The sequence below is a fragment of the Jaculus jaculus genome, chromosome 2 (assembly GCF_020740685.1).
Source record: "Jaculus jaculus isolate mJacJac1 chromosome 2, mJacJac1.mat.Y.cur, whole genome shotgun sequence".
NCBI lineage: Eukaryota > Metazoa > Chordata > Mammalia > Rodentia > Dipodidae > Jaculus > Jaculus jaculus.
In genome coordinates this window covers 120,261,654-120,274,817 of record NC_059103.1, presented here as the reverse complement: position 1 = coordinate 120,274,817, position 13,164 = coordinate 120,261,654, and the positions used below count along the sequence as shown (strand labels likewise).

Genomic DNA, 13,164 nt, shown 5'->3' with positions numbered 1-13,164 from the left:
ATTTCCCTGATGACTAGTGACGTAGAACATTTTTTTAGGTGCTTATATGCCATTCGTATTTCTTCCTTTGAGAACTCTCTATTTAGCTCCTTAGCCCATTTTTTGATTGGCTTGTTTGATTCCTTATTGGTTAACTTTTTGAGTTCTTTGTATATCCTAGATATTAATCCTCTATCAGATATATAGCTGGCGAAGATTTTTTCCCATTCTGTAGGTTGCCTCTTTGCTTTTTTCACTGTGTCCTTTGCGGTGCAAAATCTTTGTAATTTCATTAGGTCCCAGTGGTTAATCTGTGGTTTTATTGCCTGAGCAATTGGGGTTGTATTCAGAAAGTCTTTGCCAAGACCAATATGTTGAAGGGTTTCCCCTACTTTTTCCTCTAGCAGTTTCAAAGTTTCCGGTCTGATGTTAAGGTCTTTAATCCATTTGGACTTAATTCTTGTGCATGGCGAGAGAGAAGAATCTATTTTCATCCTTCTGCAGATATATATCCAGTTTTCAAAACACCATTTGCTGAAGAGGCTGTCTCTTCTCCAATGAGTATTTTTGGCATTTTTATCGAATATCAGGTGGCTATAGCTACTTGGGCTTACATCTGGGTCCTCTATTCTGTTGCACTGATCTACATGTCTGTTTTTGTGCCAGTACGATGCTGTTTTTGTTACTATGGCTCTGTAGTATAGGTTAAAATCAGGTATGGTGATACCACCAGCCTCTTTTTTGTTGCTCAGTATTATTTTAGATATTCGAGGTTTTTTGTGATTCCAAATGAATTTTTGGATTGTTTTTTCTATTTCCATGAAGAAAGCCTTTGGAATTTTGATAGGATTGCATTAAATGTGTAGATTGCTTTAGGTAAGATTGCCATTTTCACGATATTGATTCTTCCAAGCCAGGAACAAGGGATGTTTCTCCACTTTCTAGTGTCTTCTGCAATTTCTCGCTTGAGTGTTTTAAAGTTCTCATTGTATAGATTCTTTACTTCCTTGGTTAGGTTTATTCCAAGGTATTTTATTTTTTTTGATGCAATTGTGAATGGGAGTGATTCTCTGATTTCATCCTCTGTGTGTTTGTTGTTAGCATATACGAAGGCTACTGATTTCTGTGTATTTATTTTGTATCCTGCTACATTGCTGTAGGTTTTGATCAGCTCTAACAGCTTGCTAGTAGAGTCTTTAGGGTCCTTTATGTATAGAATCATGTCATCTGCAAATAATGATAACTTGATTTCTTCCTTTCCAATTTGTATCCCTTTTATGTGTGTCTCTTGCCTTATTGCTATGGCTAAGACTTCCAAAACTATATTAAATAGAAGTGGAGACAGTGGACACCCTTGTCTTGTTCCTGATTTTAGTGGAAAAGCTTCCAGTTTTTCCCCATTTAGTAATATGTTGGCTGTAGGCTTGTCATAAATAGCCTTTATTATATTGAGATATGTTCCTTCTATTCTCAGTCTCTGTAGGACTTTTATCATGAAGGGATGTTGGATTTTGTCAAATGCTTTCTCTGCATCTAATGAGATGATCATGTGATTTTTGTCCTTCAACCCATTTATGTAATGTATTACATTTATAGATTTGCGTATGTTGAACCATCCCTGCATCTCTGGGATAAAGCCTACTTGGTCAGGGTGAATGATCTTTTTGATATACTCTTGTATTCTGTTTGCCAATATTTTGTTGAGAATTTTTGCATCTATGTTCATGAGGGAGATTGGTCTGTAATTTTCTTTTTTTGTTCTATCTTTGCCTGGTTTTGGTATCAGGGTGATGCTGGCCTCATAGAAGGAGTTTGGTAGAATTCCTTCTTTTTCTATTTCCTGGAAAAGCTTAAGAAGCAATGGTGTTAGCTCTTCCTTAAAAGTCTGGTAAAATTCAGCAGTGAATCCATCCGGGCCTGGGCTTTTTTTAGTTGGGAGATTATTGATAACTGCTCGGATCTCCATGTTTGTTATAGGTCTATTTAAGTGATTAATCTCATTTTGATTTAATTTAGGTAGGTCATATAGATCAAGGAAATCATCCATTTCTTTCAGATTTTCATACTTTGTGGAGTATATGCTTTTATAGTATGTCCCTATAATTTTTTGAATTTCTCTGGAATCTGTTGTGATGTTACCTTGTTCATCTCTGATTTTATTAATTTGTGTCTCTTCTCTCTTTCTTTTGGTCAGATTTGCTAAGGGTTTATCAATCTTGTTTATCCTTTCAAAGAACCAACTCTTTGTTTCATTAATTCTTTGGATTGTTCTTTTTGTTTCTATTTCATTAATTTCTGCCCTAATCTTTATTATTTCTTCCGGTCTACTACTTTTTGGTTTGCCTTGTTCTTCTTTTTCCAAGGCTTTAAGGCGAAGCATTAGGTCGTTTACTTGCGACCTTTCTAATTTCTTAATATAGGCACTTAAGGCTATAAATTTACCTCTTAGAACTGCCTTCATTGTGTCCCAGAGATTTTGGTATGTTGTGTTCTCATTATCATTTGACTCTATAAATTTTTTGATTTCCTTTTTGATTTCTTCATTGACCCACTCATCATTTAGTAGTGTATTGTTTAGTTTCCATGATTTTGTGTATGCTCTCTAGCCTTTCTTGCTACTGATTTGTAGTTTAATTCCATTGTGGTCAGATAGAATGCAAGGAATTATTCAATTTTCCTGAATTTGTTAAGATTTGCTTTGTGTCCTAATATATGGTCTATTTTAGAGAATGTTCCATGTGCTGCTGAAAAGAATGTATATTCTGCAGCCTTTGGATGAAATGTCCTGTATATATCTGTTAGGTCCATTCCTTCTATGACCTCATTTAGTCCAGATGCCTCTCTGTTTATTCTTTCCCTGGATGACCTGTCAATTGATGAGAGTGGGGTGTTAAAGTCACCCACCACCACTGTGTTTGGTGTTATCTGTGACCTTAGTTCTAATAGTGTTTGTTTGACGAATTTGGGAGCCCCCATGTTAGGTGCATATATGTTTAGGATTGTAATGTCCTCCTGTTGGAGTGTGCCCTTAATCAATATAAAGTGACCTTCCTTATCTTTCTTGACTAACGTCGGACTAAAGTCTACCCTGTCTGATATTAGGATAGCAACCCCTGCTTGTTTTCTAGGCCCATTTGCTTGAAACACCGTCTTCCAACCTTTCACCCTAAGATAATGTCTATCCTTTGTAGAAAGGTGAGTTTCTTGGAGACAACAAATTGTAGGATCCTGCTTTTTAACCCAGTCTGCAAATCTATGTCTTTTCGTTGGGGCATTGAGACCGTTGATATTAAGAGATATTATTGAAAGGTGTGTATTTATGTTTGCCATTTGTGTGTGTGTGTGTGTGTGTGTGTTACTTGTTCTACCTGTGCTCTCTTCTGTTAACTGGTATTTGAGTATAGCTGGTTTTTTCTAGGTTCCTTATATGTGTGCTTTTCCTTTTGTTCAGCATGGAGGATTCTATCAAGTATTTTCTGTAGAGCTGGTTTTGTCTTCAGATACTCCTTTAACCTGCTTTTGTCATGGAATGTCTTTATTTCTCCATCTATTTGGATGGATAACTTTGCAGGATAAAGTAACCTTGGTTGACAGTTGTTATCTTTCAGAACTTGGAATATATCACTCCAAGCCCTTCTGGCTTTAAAAGTTTGTGTTGAATAATCTGCTGTAATCCTGACGGGCTTGCTTTTGTAGGTAACTTGATTTTTCTCTCTAACTGCTTTCAATATTTTTTCTTTGGTTTGTGTGTTTGGAAGTTTGAGTATAATGTGGCGAGGAGAGTTTCTTTCTGGGTTTTGTCTGGCTGGGGTTCTAAAGGCTTCCTGTATCTGTATTGGCACCTCTTTCCCAATTTGGGGAAAATTTTCCTCTATGATTTTGTTGAAGATGCCTACTATGCCTCTGGAGTGGAGTTTTTCTCCTTCTACTATGCCCTGGATTCTTATATTGGATCTTTTCATAGTGTCCCGAATATCTTGAAATTCCCACTCATACTTTTCTATAAGTTTGTCTTTCTCTTTGTTGGACTGCATTAGGTCTGCCACCTGATCTTCTAGCTTAGATATTCTGTCCTCTCCCTCATCCATCCTACTGGTGAGATTTTCTACAGAGTTTTTTATTTCATTAACTCTGTTCTTCATTGCTAGTAATTCTGACTGGTTTTTCTTTATTATTTCTATTTCCCTATTTATGTCTTGTATTGCCTTCTTTATTTCATTAAATTGGTGTCCTGCCTCTTCTTTGATTCCTTTGATTTCCTCTTTGATTTCCTCTTTGATTTCTTCTTTGATTGTTTTCATGTGTTCTTTGACCTCTTTGAACATATTTATAATTATTCTTTTGAACTCTTTCTCAGGCATTTCCTCTAACTCTTTCTCACTGGAGGACATTTCTGATGCATTAATACTTTTAGGTGGATTTATATCGTCTTGCTTTTTAGTGTTTCTTGTGTTATAATGTATATATTTTTGCATCTTGGATTAAGTTAATGCTTGGATTTTCTAGCTAGCTGTGTATTCTTAGCTGTATCAATTGATTTGATGTAATATATTTTCAGGGTAGGACCTTAAGGTATTAGGTGTGGCTCTTAAGACTCTCAGAGTATCTACAAAGATGTTCTTAGGGGTTGAGTTTCCCTGCTATAGGAGTATTCAAGCAGGCTGAGTGGAATAAAATACTGGTAGATTCTAAAATTTAACTAAACCCTGTACACATTCAATCAAAAACAGCCCCGAGTATGTATGCAAGAGTAGTTATTATAATGACCAGATCCTCTATCAACAAAGAGGTTTAGATTTCTGGTCTGTTGAGGTATCCAAGTCAGCTTGTGACCAAGTGAGACCCTTCCCTGGTGCAATCCCAGTTACCTTGGGTGATTGTGGTCTCAGTCAAGTTGCTGCCTGGGTCGTCGGGCTGCTGTTCTGATTTCTGGAGCTGGGCACTTGCTTTTCCTACGGGGCAAACTGAGTCACTGCTGCTGCCCCGAAGCCGCTGCTGTGGGATCTGCCGCCGCTGCCGCTCCTGGGTCCGCTGCTGTTGGGGCCACTGGTACCGGTGCTGGAGCCGCTGAATTTGCTGCCAAACTCTGCTCCTGCTTGGGTCCTGCTGTCAGCCCAAGTTGGCGTGGCCGGGTCCCAGGCCGCTGCTGTGTTCGCTGGAGCTGGGTTCAGGTGGTGGGGGAGGGGAGGGAGCCGCGGCTGCTCTGGTTGTATCGCTGTTCCACGTGTGCTTCTACCTCGCGGTCTGCTCTTCCCTCCGGTGCTCGCTGCCGCTCTCCCCTCACGTTTCCCGAGTTGCGGAGAGCGCGGTGTGGGGGGAAAATCCCGCACCTGGCTTGTCCTGCGGCTCGAGCCAAGAGTCCGGCGGCTTTCTGCCGCTCCGTGGCTGCGGTGGGTGGCCGAGCCGCCCCGGAGCCGCTGTTCCCGCCTGTGCAGGCTCTGGATGCTCTGGAACTCTTCTACTTCTCCGCTGCCGCCTCAATTTCCTATACACCTCACTTTTTAGTAAAAGTGTGTATTTTGCTGAGTTTTTTTGGTCTTTTTCCCCCCTAGGCTGCTTTGGCGTGGTACCTACGCCGCCATCTTAACCGGAAGTCTTGAAACACATTTCTTAATTTTTGCTTTAAAAACCTGACATGCTCCAATTAAAATAAAGAACTCCTATAGGTTGATAAAGCATCATCTATTCTCCTAAGTTTACAACACATGTTCATAACCAAGGTTGCCTCTCCCTCATAACTGACTGCTGCCCCCATAATGCATGACCCACAATCCCCATGGGGTTGACCTGCATCCCCAACAAGGAAGGCCTCTTCAGAAAAGGGGCAGGGAGGAGGGAAAGGACAGTACCGACATGTGATGTTTACATTATAAGTATGTCCATATCAAATAAAAATAAATTCAAAAAATTTTTTTCCTGACCATATTTGAGTATCTTAAGATTCTTCATAAAGAATACAAGTTTGTTCTTTGTTTTTCTAGAACTAGGAGGGCAGAATGAATTTTATAAAGGCAGATTTTAGCTCATTATAATTTAGAAACTTAAAAAAAAAATCAGGGCTATTGCCCAGGGAATAACAGCCTTATCACCTTGAGAAGCGTGGAAGGACAGGCTAACTCACTTGTTTTCAAGGGAGGTGTAGAAAGAGTCTCAAGTTGGATGGGTGGTTAGACTAATTAGCTTATAACTCCCAGAGTTTATGATTCTATATATACTCTGAAATTACAAGAACAAAGGTGTTATGTAAATGAAAAATGTTATTCCCAGAAGTCATTCGTTTTACAGTTTGTTTTATTCTTGAAAGGTGACACTTTCACATATGAGGATATTGAGAAAAATGCTCTGCAGTATATACACGATGGTTCCTCTGCTCGTGAAGACAGCATGGAGATCTCCATTACAGATGGCATGACAATGACAGTGTCAGAAGTGAAAGTGGAGGTGTCCCTGTCAGAGGACCAAGGGCCTCGACTGGCCCCTGGCTCCCCTCTGAGCCTGACTGTTGCTAGTCAAACCACCACCATTATCACCAGGTCCCACCTTGCTTACGTGGTAAGTTTGTTCGCTTCTTGCTTTCTACTGCAACTCTGACTAAGTTCATTGGAAAAGCACCTAAGGTTCTTCTAAGGTGGCTGGGATATGACCATGTAAGGAACCCTTTATTCAGATTCCCTGGAGACACGCTGCATATGTTGGCTTCTCCCAGTGTCTCAGGAATATACAAATGATGAATACAGGAAACTTGGATGAAAACAAAAGGAGTAGGGGCTGATGACTGATTGTCACTGGAAAATAGGGTCATCTTCAGAAAGACCCAAGTACCATTGTCTAAGGGCCAAGAATAATGGAAATTTTAGGAAAAGAATATTTTAGAAGAATTTGCTTGGTCAATGACTAATAGGTAATTGTTATTTCTTGACTCCCTGAAAGAAAGCTGACCTTTCACCAGCGTTTTTCCTGCCCAGTCTGGACAAAGTGTGAGGCACCCCATTGGGGGTGCCTCTGCCAATTTGCCACCTACCTGCCATCTGACCCAAGAGAAGCATAGCAGTTTGGAGTCAGGCAGAGAATCAGGGATTCTGGGGATTCCCCACTGTCTGACCCAATCTTGATAAATGATCTTGGTAATTAAACTCGTCTTTCTATGATTCTATATCTGTGGCTAAGGATAATGAGTATAATAAATTTTATTTTTCAGTTATGTATATGGTAAACAGTTATCTACTGCTGTCTATGTAACATAATGATTAGTTTTCAGAAGGCTCTAAAAGGAATAATTATTTGAATGGGAATTTCTTATTATTAATTTTTTTTTTTACTAGTCTTAAAATTCTAGTAACTTCCCAGCCTCCCCACCCTATCCCCTGCCCCACTGAGCCACACCTGACACTATACAGTTAAAAGTAATCCTTTTCTCAGCAGAAGAATCTCACTGTATAGTCTAGTCTTCAATAATAGAATGTTATTTAAAACACTAGCTTTGGAACAATTGCTTTTGCACAAGTTTTACCTTTAGTTTTGTCTTGTCTTAAATGATAGGAAATTGTATTCCACCTCAATTCTTCTTGTGGGTATACTGCAGATTCAGAATAGTTTTGATTTCTTTTTAATTGGCAGATTATTTTTTATCATATGTTATGGTCTTTTGATCCTATGAAACTCATAAATTCATAAAAATGTATGAGCTCAGATTTAATCAATAGATCACCAGGCTTGAAAAATGTTTGACAGACCAAAATAGCTCCTCAGGAACAGTTCCTGCCCATTACCCACATATTATAAGCTGCATATCAAAATGTGAGCCCACTGGCAACTGAACATGTATTTTCAAAAGTTGATTGAATGTGAATTTACCCACCAGAGCAGAAAGATTTCATAGAACTATGCTAGCCTATTTAAAGCACAGCATACATTCTTAAAGACATAGATAAATTATATAGAACTACAGAGGACTGAAGGAGAATTTGATATTTAGAGTCATGGAAATTTTTTCCCCAAAAAGCTAAATTTTTCAGTTATGGAAATGCCATCTACAGTGTTGGCCATAAGTGGGGCAGATCATAAAGGCTCTAGAGTATGTATAACTATAATGAAGTTTTATGGTGTTAGAAGAGACAAAACACAAATAGGATTCTGAGGGATTTAATTTATTTTTTTAATTTTTATTCATTTATTAGAGTCAGAGAGAGAGAAAGAGAGAGAGAGCACAAGTGAGAATGGGCATGTCAGAGCTTCCAGCTGCTGCAAAGGAACTCTGGACACGTGCGCCTCCTTGTGCATCTGGCCAATGTAGGTCCTGGGGAATTGACGCTGGGTCCTTTGGCTTTGCACACAAGCACCTTAACTGCTAGGCCATCCATCCAACCCAGGGATTTACTTTATAATGCTTTTTTAATTTTCATTTTAGAGACAGGGTTTCATGTAATCCAGGCTGAGCTTGACTGAACTCACTAGGTATCTAGGGATGAGATTTATTCCTTATTTCCCCTTGCCTCAACTTCTCAAGTGATAGGATGAAAGGCATACTCCACCATTTTCCAGTTCATATGCTATTGGGGATCAAACCTAGAGATTTGTGCATGTTAGGCAGGCACCATACCAACCAGACCCCTTAATGCTTGTTTTATAGACACAGTTTACTAAATATGACAAGTTTAAGAAGAGTAGGGGAAGATTTGGGGTATTATGGATACTGGAGGTTAGAATTGATTATTTCAATGAAATTTTATCACTGTAAAATAATAGCATTTTGACAAGTTGTTTAAACACCCTAGGACTCAGTTTTCTCATGTATAATATGAGAAATATAAGATTACTCTTAAAAAGAGAATAGCATTTCTATGTAGACCCAAAATGAAATATAATAACATTGCATGTCATATATCTGGGAACCAACATGGGCAAAAGATGTATAACTTCTGGAGACAATTTATGCTATGAACAATTATATGGAGAATTCAAAATAATCGCTTGACAAAATATTAGGGTGAAAAAGAAAAGCTTTCCAAGAGGGCATATGTAAAAAGCAACAAACAACAATAGCATTGCTGTATATAAGCAAACAAAATAGCTAATAAATGTTTTTGAAAAGATGATACCAGTTAAAATAGCATTAACAAAGTCTATCTGTTGGATTAGATGTAACAGAAGCCATCCAATAGTTCTACAGAGGAAATTACAATAGTAACAAATATTTAATAAGCACCAAGCAAATGAAGAAAATGCCCTATTTATGAATAGCACATTTTATACCAAAATGATATGACTTCTTCCAAAAATTTGATTCTGTTTCACTTAAATGTCAATAGACAACTGATTCTGAAATCTATAAAAGGGTCAAAATTCTTAAAAAAAAAGAATGTTAGGGCTGATAAGATGGCTTAGTGGTTAAGGCATTTGACTAATAAGCCTAAGAACCCATGTTCAACTCTCCAGATCCCACATAAGCCAGATGTACAAAGGTGAGGCAAGCACAAATTTGCACATGCCCACTAGGTGGTGCAAGTATCTGGAGTTCAATTTCAGTGGCTGAGGCCCTGGTGTGCCAATTGTCTCTCTATGTCTCTGACTTTCTCTCTCTTTCGCTCTAAAATAAAATAAAAGATAAAAAAGAATGTTACAAAGTAAAGGGGACTTGGCCTATCATATGCCAAGATTTATTATAAACCTATGGTATTTACAATAGTATAATACAGAAATATATTCAAAAATCCAGGAACAAACTCACCCATGAAGTTTAATATAACACAGAGAGTTAGCCAGGTCATTGGAAGCAACAAGAATTACTTATAACATGAAAATTCACAAAGTTATTCAGACTACAGAAAAATGAATTTTTACTGCTCCTCACACCATCCATCTGTAGTTAAATCCAAAATGGTGAACTATTTACACAGTGCTTAAACTTTTACAATTTTTTGTAGGGGGGGTATTTTTATGATAATGAGGAAGAGGGAAATTTCCTAAAGTTAAAACAAAAAATTCTAACTATAAGAGAAAAAAATTATTAAAAATGACTATTATTGTATGGTAGTTTGATTCAGGTGTTACACCCCCATAAACTTAGGTGTTCTGAATGCTAGGTTCCCAGCTGATGGCAATTGGAAATTAACACAGTTGGGGGTGGGCTTATAGGTATTATACCCAGTGTTCCCTTGTCAGTGTTTGGCACACTCTTGTGTTGCTGTTGTTTACCTGATGTTGGCGAAAAGGTGATGTCCACCCTCTGCTCATGCTGTTCTTTTCCCCTGCCATCATGGAGCTTCCTCTAGAGTCTGTATGCCAAAATTCCCTTTTTTCCCACAAGCTGCTCTTGGTTGGGTATTTTCTGGCAGCAGTGTGAACCAGACTGCAACATATCATATTAATCAAACTACAATCATAAATACAGAAAATATGCTGCTTATAAACTACAAAAAGATATTTACAACACATAACTAAAAATAGCAAAGAAAATATTTAAAAAATTCAGATGACAAAGGCAAAGATAAAAACAGTATAAAAATGAGCAAGAGACATGAATAGGAACATCACACAAAAGGAACCAAGATCGTCAACAAATGGTTGAAAAGATAATCAGTTTTATTGGTTATCAGAAAATATATGATGACCAAATCCCATTCTATATGAAATGTTAAAGAGCAAGAGTACTTGCAAGGCATTCGTTGCCAGCAGAAGTATAAACTGAAGCAATGTGCTTGTGAAGGGGTTCAGCATTATCTCATGAGGATGAATAATCATTTTCATTTTCCTTAGTTATCCCATTCTAGATTCCAGCCCCGAGCTGTCACCTAAAAACCAAAGGACATGCATAAAAATGTCCACAGTGGTCCTGTGTATAGTTAAAAATACAGAAATAAGCTGTGGTGATTTGAATGAAATGTCTCCCATAGGCTCTTGTGTTTTGAATACTTAATCCCCAGCTGTTGGCAATTTTGGGGGTATGTGGAGCCTTTGGGAGGTGCAGCCTTGCTGGGGGAGGTGTGTCACTGAGGGTGGACCTTGAGAATGATTAGTCCAGCTCACTTGGTGTTCAGAGCTCACTCACTCCGATGTCTTCCTTCTCCCTACTGTGGAGATGAGATGCCTGCTGGCAATATGCTCCTACTATGCCTTCCCCATCATGATAAAACTTTCCCCCAAAATTGTAAGCCAAAATAAACCCTTTCCTTCTATAAGCTGCTTCCAGTGTCTTGTCCCAGCAGTGAAAAGGCAGCTGCTATACAAACTAGATGCCTGTCAACAGGATAACAAATAACTAGATTATGGCCTTTGAGAGACCTCACAACACATGGATTATGGGGATGTACACCAGTATAGGACTCAAAAGAAATAGAAATCTCCAGGGAAATGCTGATAGAGCTCAGTGGTAGAGCACTTGTCCAGCAGATGTGAAAATTGGGGTTTGGTCCCCAGCACTTGGGGATGAAAAACCAAAACACTAAGCATTTGTCCAAGAAAAAGCTGCAGTAAACAAAAAGGGGAAGGACAGGAGAAGAGAGAGAAAAAGTAAAAGAGGATGGGGGATAATCCAGTCATGGTGTTACACAGTTCTTTTCCCAGCACTTGATCTTGAGTTTGAAGTCAGTCTAGACTGCATAAAGAGACCATGCCTCAGAAAAGAAGGAGGAGAGGGAGGGAAGTGGGAAAAAGAAAAGGAAAAGGAAATGTCAAAAGATTAGTCTAACTCCATTTTTAAACTTTTAAAAACAACTAAAAATATGCTTCCTAGCAGTATATCAAGCCATATTAAACAATTTATGAAGCCAGGCGTGGTGGCTGATACCTACAATACCAGCACTTAGAAGGCTGGGATGAGAGTCGCTGCCATGAGTTTCAGGCCAGATGGGGCTACAGAGTAAGTTACTGGTCAGCCTGGTGAAGAATGAGACCCTGTTCTGCTTCAAAAAAAAAAAATTTTTTTTTTCTTTTGGTTTTTCGAGTTAGAGTCTCACTCTAGCTCAGGCTGACCTGGAATTTACTATGTAGTCTCAGGGTGGCCTCGAACTCATGGTGATCCTCCTACCTCTGCCTCCTGAGTGCTGGAATTAAAGGCGTGTGCCACCACACCTGGCAAAAACAAACTTTTAAAGAAAATAAGAAGCAAGTTTAAAAATGATTAAAGGGAGCTGGGGAGATGGCCCAGTAGCTACCATGCTTACCATACAAGTTAAGATCAGCAGTACCCATGTAAAAATGAGAGTGTGGTATAATCCCATGCTGAGGAAGTAAAGATGAGTAAGTAATCCTGGAGGCTCTGTGGATAGCTAGTCTGCTAAATAGGTGAGCTCTAGGTTCAGCAAGAGACCTGTCTCAAAGAACAGGACCCGAGCGTCATCATCTGGCCTCCCCATATACACACGTGTGTACCAACACATACCACACACATAGGCACATTCCCAAAAGGAATGATGACAGGTCCAGAACCGGATGAAGGAGATGAATGTAATTATTATGAACTAATTCTCATTTTAAATGGTGGGCTTGCAGAAATATAAATATTACTGAAGAAAATGAAAGCATGAATTAATCCAAAAGAAAGACAAAGGTATTTCTCAAAAGTGCAGGAAAGTTACATGTATGTATTTTGTATACATTATGTATTTTAATATACCCACAGCACCTTGGGTAGCCTAAAATAGTGATTTTTCTTGAAATCATGATGGTATTTTCAGAAGAAAAAAATAGAAAAGAAAAGCTAGCTGATTTTCTACTTTTTCAAACCCAGCAGCCTTGAAAACTGAAGCATAATAAGATATGCTTGACTTGAAATCAGTATTTCTTTGCCAAATTTGCCAATGTGGAATTTTGAAGCTCTTCATTCTAATTAAGAGCCAGGAGCCCTGTCTTTGTAGTTTATTACCATCTCAGAAGATGATACCTTACAGTTCTCAACAGTCTTTTTAAAATTCTCTCTCAGAACTCACAGGAATATTAGGAAATAATCCGTCAGAAGCTTACGCTTCACATTTAAAAACCCGTGTGGAGAAAGAAACTTTATAAAGGTATAAATTTAGAGAGAATTTTCTGAAGTTTTGCACCTTCAATAAATTTTTGATGTGCGGGAATTCTGTGATCTTGCTTTGAGGCTCCTAACTTCTAATCTAAAAATGCCCCTGGGGATGGGAGGAGAAGGCGGTGGAATGTGCCCACTGACCCACCTGGTTCCCAACTCACCTTCCTCAC

General features: G+C 38.6%; 1 protein-coding gene across 3 annotated transcripts in view; it reads left to right on the top strand.

Moving 5' to 3' along the window:
• Positions 1 to 13,164, top strand: part of Fras1 (Fraser extracellular matrix complex subunit 1) — a 482,271-nt gene that overhangs the window by 374,697 nt on the left and 94,410 nt on the right. For all 3 annotated transcript variants that reach the window (XM_045144057.1, XM_045144056.1, XM_045144058.1), the window contains one exon: positions 6,284 to 6,531. In XM_045144057.1, the coding sequence (XP_044999992.1) occupies positions 6,284 to 6,531 (248 nt within the window). The remainder of the gene's footprint in view (positions 1 to 6,283; positions 6,532 to 13,164) is intronic.